Source organism: Xenopus laevis, chromosome 8L, assembly GCF_017654675.1.
Source record: "Xenopus laevis strain J_2021 chromosome 8L, Xenopus_laevis_v10.1, whole genome shotgun sequence".
Classification (NCBI taxonomy): Eukaryota; Metazoa; Chordata; class Amphibia; order Anura; family Pipidae; genus Xenopus; species Xenopus laevis.
This window is the reverse complement of record NC_054385.1, coordinates 135,180,121-135,194,524: the sequence shown is the minus strand read 5'-3', so window position 1 is coordinate 135,194,524 and position 14,404 is coordinate 135,180,121. Positions and strand designations below refer to the sequence as shown.

The following is a 14,404-nucleotide window of genomic DNA, read 5'->3' as shown; positions in this document are numbered from 1 at the left end:
ACTTTTTTCCTATGAATAATATTGGGATGAACCATCATTGTTACCGGCCAGATGATAACGCTACTCCCAAAGCTTGTGAGGTGTCACTTCTACACATACTTTTTGTTTGTTTTATTGGTTATTTCTGCTACTGGCTAATATTATACCATGTACTTACAACTGACAGAGGCCTGACCATCACTACCCATAATGCCCCTGTGCAGGAGAGGCCTGACCATCACTACCCATAATGCCCCTGTGCAGGAGAGGTCTGTGAATCACTACCCATAATGCCCCTGTGCAGGAGAGGCCTAAGGATCACTACCCATAATGCCCCTGTGCAGGAGAGGCCTAAGGATCACTACCCATAATGCCCCTGTGCAGGAGAGGCCTGAGGATCACTACCCATAATGCCCCTGTGCAGGAGAGGCCTGAGGATCACTACCCATAATACCCCTGTGCAGGAGAGGCCTGAGGATCACTACCCATAATGCCCCTGTGCAGGAGAGGCCTGAGGATCACTACCCATAATACCCCTGTGCAGGAGAGGCCTGAGGATCACTACCCATAATACCCCTGTGCAGGAGAGGCCTGAGGATCACTACCCGTAATGCCCCTGTGCAGGAGAGGCCTGAGGATCACTACCCATAATGCCCCTGTGCAGGAGAGGCCTGAGGATCACTACCCATAATGCCCCTGTGCAGGAGAGGCCTGAGGATCACTACCCATAATACCCCTGTGCAGGAGAGGCCTGAGGATCACTACCCATAATGCCCCTGTGCAGGAGAGGCCTGAAGATCACTACCCATAATGCCCCTGTGCAGGAGAGGCCTGAGGGAGTCCCGGGTGGGAGGCAGTCATGGGGGAAGGGTAAAGCGAAAGTCCCTATTGTCCTCAGGCTGAAGCGCCTGTAATGAGACGTGGGCGGGGCCTGTGTTTGCAGTGCATTGTGGGTAAGCGGCCCCTGTAGGTGAAATGAAAGAAGTTGCCAGTAGTAACGCAGGGAGACTGTGGGTTGTCATGACAAAGCATTATGGGGAGGCAGTTACAGTAACTCAGGACAAAGTGGGAGCGGCCTGTGTCCCCGGGCTGTGTCTGTGCGGTGCATTATGGAGGAGATAGACTCGGTTTGGGCAGCAGTAAAGGCGAAGCGCCAGGTTGTGTGAGGGCTTTGTGTGACCTGCTTCCTGTTGCGGTGCATTGTGGGGCTGAAACACTAGGGACTTCAGGGTGTTTTCCGGTCAGGAAAGAAAGGAGTGTAGGGGCGTGATCAATCACCTGTATAACAAACTTCAATCGCTTCTGCCATTTCCTGAGGAATTTGCTGACGGACAGCGCGGCGCTCCAATGGGAGCAGGGTCCCAACCAATCGGGCTGTGGGCGGGTTGTAGCTGAGTTTCAGGTGCGCCGTGACGTCAGAGGCAGGGCGGGGCCGGCAGGAGTTGTTTATTGTCAGTTTCGTCGAGAGAAGGAAAGAGAAATGGTGGCGACTGCGAGTAACTCCGGGAGGCCTCAGCTCCTCGCACTTCTCTGCTGCTGCTGTTTGTGTGAGTGTGAGACTCGTTATCCTTCATACTGTGTATTTATTTATATATATATATAGTGTGTGTCTGTACCTGTCCTGTGTGTGAGTATAAGACTGGCAGCCATTCTCTCTCCCTCATTAATATCCCTTGTGTGTATTTATATAGAATACACAAAAGCCATGAATATCCTGTAAATTATATCCTTATAAACGGTGAGTAGTGATGTCATCAGCTATAAACGGTGAGTAGTGATGTCATCAGTTATAAACGGGGAGTAGTGATGTCATTTCTGTCACATGACTCACTGAAACTTGTGTATTATAATAAATAAAGTACCCCCAGTTGTAAAATATAAGGATATTAGAAGTTCCCTCGGAGTTCCATGACCTGTATAACTCAGCCTTCGGCCTCGTACTTTTATATGGTCATGAAACTCCTCGGTAACTTATAATATCCTTATATTTTACAAGAGGGGGTACTTTATTCACTATATATTTATCTCATGTTCAGACTGGAGCAGCACAACAAATGTTCAATGAAAGAAAAGTTTATAGAAACATCAGTCACGTGTCCAACGTATCGGGCCAAATATGAAGGATGTTGATAAAGGCCCAATGTGGCCCGAAACGTTGGACACGTGACTGATGTTTCTATAAAGTTTTCTTTCATTGAACATTTGTTGTGCTGCTCCAGTCTGAACATGAGAGATGTCTTCATTCAGCAAACACTCCCCTGTGACTAACCAGGAAGCAGTGCAGCTACTATTAGACCTTATATATATGTGTGTGTATATAGATAGATAATAGATAGATATATATATAATATACACAAAAGCCATGAATATCCTGTAAATGATATCCTTATAAACGGTGAGTTCTGATGTCATCAGTTATAAACGGTGAGTTCTGATGTCATTTCTGTCACATGACTCACTGAAATTTGTGTATTATAATAAATAAAGTACCCCCAGTTGTAAAATATGAGGATATTAGAAGTTACCTCGGAGTTCCATGACCTGTATAACTCAGCCTTCGGCCTCGTACTTTTATATGGTCATGAAACTCCTCGGTAACTTATAATATCCTTATATTTTACAAGAGGGGCTACTTGAGTCACTATATATATACATAAAATAGTAAAGTATGGCCCAGCACTCTCTTCAGTGTGTCAGTAGAAATCTCGGTGCTCGCTCGTTAGGAGAAGCCGTCTCACCCCCGTATTATACACCATAGAAATGAATGAAGCAGCAGTCGATTAATGCAAAAGTCTATTAAACTTCAGTCCATCACAAAGCGACGTTTCAGCCAAACCGTGTGCCCTTTATCAAGCCAAGTGAATATCACTTCTGCATCTGTCACCAATTAACATTGATAAGGCTCGTCACTTTATAAACATAAAACAAGTACACAAAGAACATTTACTATAGAAAATAAACATTACTATAATAATATAACAAACGGACACTGTTCTGATAGTGACATATACTTACACCGATCTAAATCACATCATCACTTGTTATTTACTAAATGTGCACCCAGGCGACAGTGCTGGTATTCTCTTGCAATATCTGTCTGTCTGTCTGTCTGTGTGTCTGTCTATATAGAGAGAGATCTTCAGTATCCGCACTGAAATCTCAGAGGTGTAAGACCAATTCTCAATGATATAATGAAAGTTTGGAATAAAACATTGCAGGCCCAGCACCCAGTGAAACAAGTATTTATGTTACACACATCACACTGGCTCCAACATTGGGACCTTTCTCAAGGATCGTATACAATGTGCAATAAAACTTTATATATAGGGATCACAACACAAAATGGCGCCAAAGTGACCTCATAGGGTTTCACCATTTTTAACCAATAGTGTTCCATCTAATTTACATACAGTCAATTAGTGCATATGTTAAAAATTGCAATAAAAATTCTTTAAAATTGTACTTAAATATGTGCAATATACCGTGTTATCAGTAGGTTCTATGCACAGACTGCTTGTCACATATATGTTTCCATTTTGTACAAAGGCATCTATTACACAACATACAACATTACAAGCGGATGTTGTGTGTATAGAAGAAATACAGTCAGATGTATGTGTAAGTCAGCAAGCAGTTGTACTATACAATGTAATGTATGGATCCAGAAGGTCTCTGTGTGTAACAGCTCACTATCACTGTCGGACTAGGTTGAACTACATCAATAGACGTAATGTACCTAAATGCTGATGTGTGATAATTGTATTGAGCCATATTCAGCTTCTTCTCCTTACTGATAACCTTTGTGTCTGCAGGTAGGACGGCTGCTGTGTATATCTATCCTTCAGCTCACTCCCAATATATCAACCCACACAGGCACTTCATGAGATATATATATATATATAACCATCGCTGTATCACACTACATTTCTTTCCTGTGTGTGGGGATGTATAAAATGAGTTCCCAATATAAGACTGAGACACATCACAAAGCCCTTACATTTTTCACAGCCCAGGGTTTGGACTTCTTTTCTTGTACTTATCTATTGGGTCTGATGGGATCAGTTGTTCCTTGAGGTTCCTCACCCTGGAAGAGGCACATTTGGGACGTCTTGGGACTTTATTCATCAATTGCTCATCTCTTGTTATAATGTCCCAGACATTCTATATACACACGCACACACACACACATTATATGCACGCTATACGCACATGTTACACACACACACACACACATGCGCACATTATACAGAGATACACACACGCACACATTATATAGACACGCACAGAAAATATATATATATATATATATATATATATACACACATACATACACATTATATGCACGCAGTCAACACACACACACGTTATATACACGCACACATACACACGTACGTTATACACGCACACATACACACGTACGTTATACACGCACACATACACACGTACGTTATATACACACACACACACATACACACGTACGTTATATACACGCACACATACACACGTACGTTATACACACACACATACACACGTACGTTATATACACACACACATACACACGTATGTTATACACACACACACATACACACGTACGTTATACACACACACATACACACGTACGTTATACACACACACACACATACACACGTACGTTATATACACACACACATACACACGTACGTTATATACACACACACATACACACGTATGTTATACACACACACACATACACACGTATGTTATACACACACACACATACACACGTACGTTATATACACACACACATACACACGTACGTTATACACGCACACATACACACGTACGTTATACACGCACACATACACACGTACGTTATACACGCACACATACACACGTACGTTATACACACACACACACATACACACGTACGTTATATACACGCACACATACACACGTACGTTATACACGTACACATACACATGTACGTTATACACGCACACATACACACGTACGTTATACACACACACACATACACACGTACGTTATACACACACACATACACACGTACGTTATACACACACACATACACACGTACGTTATACACACACAGACATACACACGTACGTTATACACACACACATACACACGTACGTTATACACACACACACACATACACACGTACGTTATACACACACACACATACACACGTACGTTATACACACACACACATACACACGTACGTTATACACACACACATACACACGTACGTTATACACACACACATACACACGTACGTTATACACACACAACATACACACGTACGTTATAACACAACACATACACACGTACGTTATACACACCACACATCACACGTACGTTATACACACACACACACATACACACGTACGTTATACACACACACACATACACACGTACGTTATACACACACACACATACACACGTACGTTATACACACACACATACACACGTACGTTATACACACACACATACACACGTACGTTATACACACACAGACATACACACGTACGTTATACACACACACATACACACGTACGTTATACACACACACATACACACGTACGTTATACACACACACACACATACACACGTACGTTATACACACACACACATACACACGTACGTTATACACACACACACACGTACGTTATACACACACACACATACACACGTACGTTATACACACACACACACATACACACGTACGTTATACACACACACACATATACACACGTACGTTATATACACACACACACACATACACACGTACGTTATACACACACATGGTTGTGGGTAGTGATTGGGTTGGTGAAAGTGTCTCATGGGTTTGTACAGGTTGGAATGTGGGAGAAGCAGTTGGACAGGTCTGTGAGTTTGTGTTACTTATAGTTGTGCTGCTGTGATATCACTAGCGCCCCCTGCTGTTCTCTCTCCCTCATTAAACACAACACTTTATTCACTTCTTTCACATTATTCACCACAAATAATCACTTTCTTCAATTACTTAACGTTCTTTCATTTTTATTGTTTTTTCCAAAATCTAGGGGGCACATTTACTTAGTGTCGAATATCGAGGGTTAATTAACCCTCAATATTCGACCGTCGAAGTAAAATCTTTTGACCTTGAATATTGAAGTCGAAGGATTTACCGCATTTCCTAACGATCGAACATTTCAAAGAATTTTAATCCTTCGATCGTACACTTTTCCTTCAATCAGAAAATTATTAGGAAGCTTATGAGGACCTTCCCCATACGCTAACATTGCACCTCGGTAGGTTTTAGGTGGCGAACTAGGGGGTCGAAGTTTTTTTTAAAGAGACAGTACTTCGACTATCGAATGGTCAAACGATTTTTACTTCGAATCGTTCGATTCCAAGGTCGAAGTAGCCAAAAAAATCATTCGAAATTTTAAGTTTTTTTTAATTCTATTCCTTCACTCGAGCTAAGTAAATGTGCAAGTTGAATGTTGGAGTCTCTGGTGTTTGAGTGACAGCTCAGTAATTCAGGTGCTGACTCTTGTTACAACTTTACAACATTTAGTTGATCCATTTCTCATCTCTGGAGTATCAGTAACTATTGTATCAAGTCTAACAGCTGCCTGTAATGAAACCCAGAGATTCTGCTCAGCAGGGACAAATGTATCAATTAGAACAGTTACGGAGTCGGCGACCCCCTCCCAGAGCTGCTTTAGAAGGAGAAAAATGACACTTTACACTTGAATATTAGAAAAACAAGTGAGAAATAGAAAGTAATTGTAAAGCAACTGAAGTGAAACAAGTGTTGGAGGAGTCTCATTGGGCCGAGAACCCTCCCCCCCCCTCGTTGTTATAATAGAGACATTGGAAGTGACTTTGTCCTCTTGTGGGAAGAGTTAATGTCACCCCATGCCCCTCAGTGATTGTAAGTTGTAATAATGATCGTTGATTTATCAGCAGCACCCCTATGTACCTCTAGTTTATTGCAATAGTCGTGCACTATAGAGTTCTGTCTAATGGGGCAGTTGTGTGTAAGTGACAGTTGCTATAGACCAATTCTCTCACTCTTCACCCTCTCCTCATTCACTGGGATAATAAAGATGGCTCCGCATTGGCCAATAACAAGCCACTTACCCCTGGCCACAACCAGCCCTTTCATAGTCCAGTGGTACCACCCCTGCCTGGGGACAGCGCCATGTCTGACCCACATCTCACCAGTCTATCACATGGAGCCCAGTGTTGGGATCTGGGGGGTCTGATTGGGCCTGATGAACCCCTCTCTTTATTTGTAATAACTGCATCAACATCCCTTTATTGTCCGCCCCATTAACCCTTTTACTTCTCATTTGCAGGGACTGCAGCTCTTGCTGGTGTGACGGCTCCGGATCCAACTATCACTGTGAAGGAAGGGGACTGTAAGTGACTTGTGCCTCGTCTTTTTCTGGGGGGTCCATTAATTGCACCAACTATAATCATGTCTCAGCACATAGAGTTGCTAGGGAACTGGAGCGGGTATATATATCAGTAGTGAGTGGGACTTATAGAAACAACTGTCCTTCCTCTCTCGTAGCTCCAGACCTGCGATGCTCTTACACAAGTGACTACATTAACCCCCGAGTGGAGTGGAAGTTTGTAAACAAAGACCAGGAGACGAGCTTTGTGTTCTACGATGGATCCCTGACAGGTAAGTGACCAATGGGAAGGTGTTTCCTGAGCTCTCGGCAAGATCACAACCTTCATTCTCATTCCTCCCCACGGCAGCGTCATACAAGGACCGTGCTACTTCCTACCCACAAGGCATCAAGCTGAATCAGGTCACTCGCAAAGATGCCGGGGAGTATTCCTGTGAGGTGACCAGCACTGGGACCAAAGTGTTGTATGGGGAAGCCAAGATCCAGCTGCAGGTTATAGGTAACCTAACCCTAATTCACCCTTTCCCCAAATTCTTCCTTCATTACTCAGTGGCCTGACTCTCCCTTTCTCTTGCCAGTTGCCCCTGGAACGCCAGTTGCTCAGGTGCCAAGCTCTGCCAGGACGGGCAGTGTAGCCGAGCTTATGTGTGTAGAGACCCAGGGATTCCCACTCCCCACCTTCACCTGGTACCACAATAATTCCCCAATGCAAGCAAAGTCCCAGAACTCCACTTACACCATTGACCCCAATACTGGAGTGTTGGTAAGTACTTCTGTTAGTGCCTCCTCTGTGTGCTACTCGCTGTGAGGGCGATTGATTGGTGTGGCTACAAGCTGCAGCTGTGCTAGTGGGACGGGGCTACTAGGGATGGGAGAGGGGGCAGAAGCCAGCAGGGTGCAAGGGAGGAGGTGGGGCTCACATACGGTTCTGGGGTTCAGGCAGGGGGCAAGTGGATAGAGCAGTGATCCCCAACCAGTAGCTCGTGAGTAACATGTTGCTCCCCAACCCCTTGGATGTTGTTCCCAGTGGCCTAAGAGCAGGGGCTTGTTTTTGAATCCCAGGCTTGGGGGCAAGTTTTAATTGCATTAAAACCAGATGTACTGCCACATAGTCTCCTGTAGCTGCCAGTCCACATAGTGGCTACCAAACAGCCAATCACAGCCCTTATTTGGCAACCCAGAAACCTTTTGCATGCCTGTGTTGCTTCCCAACTCTCTATTTTTGAATGTGGCTCATGGGTAAAAAAAGGTTGGGGTCCCCTTGGATAGAGGATAAAGAAGCTGCCAGGCCTCTAGGGAGTGTGGGGTGCTTGCAGGGTGCTAGGACCATGAGAGAAGCTACCACAGAGACCCCCCCCCCCCGTTAGTGAGACAACCGAAATAAAATTGTGGGTTTTGGGGAACAAATATCCTTCTGTTTGTCCTTCTCAGAAATTTGCTTCTGTCGGCACATCAGACAGTGGGGAGTATTACTGCAAGGCTACAAACAGCCAGGGGGAGCAGTCGTCTGCCATTGTGCGAATGGATGTCAGTAAGTATATTAGTATAGCGCCGACATATAGAGTAGCGTCTTGCACCCTCCAGCAGGACATGGACAGGGAGAACATCTACATATAAAGTGCAACCCAAGGGGGAGAGACACATGCCCTAAACATGGAGAGTACCCACACTACTACACAGAGTACTATTGTGTTAATACAGATCAGTAGTAACACATACTCCACACCTAGAGTACTACACGGAGTACTATTGTGTTCCTTACTACAGATCAGTAGTAACACATATTCCACAGTGGGTACTGTGGGTTCGTTCTCTCTCTCTCTCTCTCTCTCTCTCTCTCTCTCTCTCTCTCTCTCTCTCTCTCTCTCTCTCTCTCTCTCTCTCTCTCTCTCTCTCTCTCTCTCTCTCTCTCTCTCTCTCTCTCTCTCTCTCTCTCTCTCTCTCTCTCTCTCTCTCTCTCTCTCTCTCTCTCTCTCTCTCTCTCTCTCTCTCTCTCATATATATGCTCGGATGAGTAGTGAAACGTCTTCATTGATTACTCAGCAAGTCCAGTTGTTTTAGATTGACCTATACTAGATATACCATGACCTGGATGAATGGAAATCTTCGTAGTCGTATATCTGAGGCATTTCGCAGTCTCCATTGCTAATCATGTGGGTGCTGCTCTCTCCCTATTGGACACTTATGGTGACACATCTTGGCCCCGCCTCTGTACTCTTAACCGCGACTCTGTGATTCACAGCAATTACTCAATTAACATATTCATCACAGTATCCTATAATTAATTACCGTTCATAATCAATCCTTTCATTGGGATTTTGGACATACCTATTTAAAATGCTAATTTATGCGCATTTATTCATTAAGATTGTGTAATAGCTGATTGGTGCAGTAAGTTGGAAGCTCTCCTGCATTACTAATAGAATGAGTAATAAATAAGGACTGGATCAAGTGTTCTTGTTTGTATTGAATAATAAAGCTGCTGAATTCAGATGCAACCTGTGAATCCCCCCGGCCTGATCATTATTGTGTTGTTGTTGTTGGACTCACACATTGTTTCTCTTGTTACAGAGGATGTGAATGTGGGGGGAATCGTTGCAGCGGTGGTTATTGTGCTGCTCATACTCGCACTCCTTGGCTTTGGACTCTGGTTTGCCTATAGCCGCGGATACCTGGATAGTAAGTACCCCAAAGACACTTTATATTCCATGTCTGTCCCCCCCCCCCATTCTTACTCAGTCCTGCAAATCTCATCATGTGGGCTAAAAAGTCGTTTCAGATTTGCCCCTGGGGTTTGTCACTGGTCAGACATGTTGGTGTGAGGTGATTGGTCCGTTCAGGAATAAAGCTGTAGGGCCCAGTCTAAATGGCTCAGAGCTGAAGTTCCTTGACTGTTGCTCCCCATCTACTTTATTACATGTGTATATGCCGGGGGGGATCAGATCGGTATCAATGGACCTCCCACTCACTGTCTTGTGCCCCTTATACACACAATATATATCCACAATTCCATCAGCTTGTGTGTTGTGCTGTATTGTTTATTTGTACAAATCCTCATATCTCCTATTTCTCTTTATTTCAGGAAAAGGAAAGTAAGTGGAACATTTCCCTCTAGTGGTCACGTCCTGCATCTACGCTGTGCTTGTCTGCTACCTACTAGTGACTTCTAATATCCTTATCATTTACAGTAGGGGGTACATTATCCCTTATAATACATGAGTGATACTCAGAGTTCCCTGTATAACTCAGCCTGCAGCCTTGTGCCTTTATATGGTCACAGAACAACCCCTCAGTGACGTCTAATATCCTTATCATTTACAGTAGGGGGTACATTATCCCTTATAATACATGAGTGATACTCAGAGTTCCCTGTATAACTCAGCCTGCAGCCTTGTGCCTTTATATGGTCACAGAACAACCCCTCAGTGACTTCTAATATCCTTATCATTTACAGTAGGGGGTACATTATCCCTAATAATACATGAGTGATACTCAGAGTTCCCTGTATAACTCAGCCTGCAGCCTTGTGTCTTTATATGGTCACAGAACAACCCCTCAGTGACTTCTAATATCCTTATCATTTACAGTAGGGGGGTACATTATCCCATATAATACATGAGTGATACTCAGAGTTCCCTGTATAACTCAGCCTGCAGCCTTGTGCCTTTATATGGTCACAGAAACAACCCCTCAGTGACTTCTAATATCCTTATCATTTACAGTAGGGGGTACATTATCCCTTATAATACATGAGTGATACTCAGAGTTCCCTGTATAACTCAGCCTGCAGCCTTGTGCCTTTATATGGTCACAGAACAACCCCTCAGTGACTTCTAATATCCTTATCATTTACAGTAGGGGGTACATTATCCCTTATAATACATGAGTGATACTCAGAGTTCCCTGTATAACTCAGCCTGCAGCCTTGTGTCTTTATATGGTCACAGAACAACCCCTCAGTGACTTCTAATATCCTTATCATTTACAGTAGGGGGTACATTATCCCTTATAATACATGAGTGATACTCAGAGTTCCCTGTATAACTCAGCCTGTAGCCTTGTGCCTTTATATGGTCACAGAACAACCCCTCAGTGACTTCTAATATCCTTATCATTTACAGTAGGGGGTACATTATCCCTTATAATACATGAGTGATACTCAGTTTCTGTACATGCTGTTTCTGTGTTTTATTTTCTTGTGACTGATTTTCTCTATTTTTCTACCCCCCACACAGCAAGAAAGTCATTTACAGTCAGCCATCAGAAACTCGCAGTGATGTAAGTGCTCTTTGGGGGTTCAGAGTGTAGGGGCCTCTCTGGGTTTGGGAGAGGGGGGTTAGTGATAGGATGAGGAGCTGGAGAGAAGGGTACACAGGTTGTGGGCTAAAGGGAACATGTTGCCTAATGAAGATGTCGCTGACCTGGGGATTCTGGGACTGACTCTCCTTATTTCTATTTGCAGAAGAATTTCCAGCAGACTTCCTCCTTCCTGGTCTGATGTGGGGGCCCCGGTGGGATGGCGCCTCTCTGAGCTGTGGCCCTTATTGCTGCTGGTCCCTCGGGGGCTCTGTGAGGGTCCCATTTGCACACATGCTTTTATATGAATTTCCCATGGGGTTACTGGAGGGGTCCCTGTCACAGATGATTTTACATTTGCTTTTATATCTGTTTTATTTATGACTCTCACATTCTTTGGGGCTTCCCTTCTGTAATTAATTGGGGTGCAGCTTGTGTGTTTATTTGTGTACTCAGAGAAAATGAAATTGTGTAAATGAATTTAATAATGATTTCCAGACAGACATGTGACGTGGGCTTGATTCCCAACTGCCAGATCATTCGTATTCAGCCATGTTCTGACAGCTAGAGTCCCATGTACTAATCTAACACTACCCAGGAGCTGCCATGTATATTGCTTTCAATTGTATTGTGTGTGTGTAACACTATTGTGCCTTTCTATCATGGATTGTAATTACAGGCCCAGACCACTAGGTGGCAGTCAGCCATATACACTATATACTCTCTATAGCTGCAGGCCACACCCCATAATGCAAGGCCAGTGCTAGGATTGGCTGCAGCATTGTGTGACCCAGAGGTTACCCCTTGCCCTGTGGAACCCCCAATAGTCTTCCTTATGTGATGCTCAGTGGGGGATATGGGGGCATCAGATTAGAAACCTGCACCCCTAAATGACCAAATTCCCCCCACAAATGTTCAGATGTGAGACTGACGCCCCCGTCGTACTGTAAGAGAATAGTCGGCGCTCCTTTGCACTCAGTATGGCAGCTCCTGCCGTGCTGCAGCTATTGTGCAACACTTCTACTCCTGTGTATTTTCTATGGATTCTCATTTCTCTTGAAATAAATGTTTTCTTAATAAGAACCTGTTTGTCTGGAATTGCCCTCGTTTATTTATTTGCCTCTTGGGGGGCGGTGACATTCCCTAAATTTAGCCCTTATCCTGGGCACGTGGGGTGTCTGCTATTAGGGGTTCAGTCTTTACTGACTCTTCTACCCAAATATTTCACACTGTAGCGGGGTCATTGGGTATTTAGTTCCTTAATTGCTGGGTGTGTGTTGTCCAGGCATAGAAATATATAAGGGGGATATGATCACTATATATAATTATATAAGGGGATATGATCACTATATATAAATATATAAGGGGAATATGATCACTATATATAAATATATAAGGGGATATGATCACTATATATAAATATATAAGGGGATATGATCACTATATATAAATATATATAAGGGGGGTATGATCACTATATATAAATATATAAGGGGATATGATCACTATATATAAATATATATAAGGGGGGTATGATCACTATATATAAATATATATGGGATATGATCACTATATATAAATATATAAGGGGATATGATCACTATATATAAATATATAAGGGGGATATGATCACTATATATAAATATATAAGGGGATATGATCACTATATATAAATATATAAGGGGGATATGATCACTATATATAAATATATAAGGGGAATATGATCACTATATATAAATATATAAGGGGATATGATCACTATATATAAATATATAAGGGGATATGATCACTATATATAAATATATAAGGGGATATGATCACTATATATAAATATATAAGGGGGACATGATCACTATATATAAATATATAATTAGACAATAAAATATATAAACCAGTAGCTCCTCCCAGCAGACAGGAGGGAGCCAATAAGATTAGAGGAAAGGAGGTTCCATGTTAAGGAGAGAAAGGGGTGTTACAGGGAGAGCTGGGAAGTTGTGGAATGTGTGGCAACCTCTATGTTTCACATCTCCCCACCACCCCTCAGTACCACCCTCTACATTTAACATCTCCTCATTGCCCCTCAGTACCACCCTGTACATTCTAAATCTCCCCACCACCCCTCAGTACCACCCTCTACATTCTATATCTCCCCATTGGCCCTCAGTACCACCCTCTACATTTAACATCTCCCAATTGCCCCTCAGTACCACCCTCTACATTCTAAATCTCCCCACCACCCCTCAGTACCACCCTCTATGTTTCACATCTCCCCATTGGCCCTCAGTACCACCCTCTACTTTCTACATCTCCCCATTGGCCCTCAGTACCACCCTCTACAATCTACATCTCATCATTGCCCCTCAATATCACCCTCTACATTTTACATCTCCCCACCACCCCTCAGTACCACCCTCAACATTCTAAATCTCCCCACCACCCCTCAGTACCATCCTCTACATTTTACATCTTCCCACCACCCCTCAGTACCACCCTCTACATTCAACATCTCCCCACCACCCCTCAGTAGCACCCTCTACATTTAACATTTCCCCATTGCCCCTCAGTACCACCCTCTGCATTTTAAATCTCCCCACCACCCCTCAGTACCACCCTGTACATTCTATATCTCCCCACCAACCTTAAGTACCACCCTCTACATTCTAAATCTCTCCATTGCCCCTCAGTACCACCCTCTACATTCAACATCTCCCAATTGCCCCTCA

At 43.4% G+C, this 14,404-nt stretch overlaps 1 protein-coding gene across 1 annotated transcript; it reads left to right on the top strand.

The window, feature by feature from the left end:
• The first annotated feature begins 1,122 nt into the window (after positions 1 to 1,122).
• Positions 1,123 to 12,764, top strand: f11r.L (F11 receptor L homeolog). Its single transcript, XM_018231594.2, has 10 exons — positions 1,123 to 1,526; positions 7,326 to 7,388; positions 7,544 to 7,657; positions 7,735 to 7,884; positions 7,964 to 8,148; positions 8,817 to 8,916; positions 9,957 to 10,064; positions 10,468 to 10,477; positions 11,621 to 11,663; positions 11,848 to 12,764. The coding sequence occupies exons 1-10, from the start codon at positions 1,460 to 1,462 to the stop codon at positions 11,881 to 11,883; spliced, it is 876 nt and encodes a 291-aa protein (XP_018087083.1). The 5' UTR covers positions 1,123 to 1,459; the 3' UTR covers positions 11,884 to 12,764.
• The last annotated feature ends 1,640 nt before the right edge of the window (positions 12,765 to 14,404 follow it).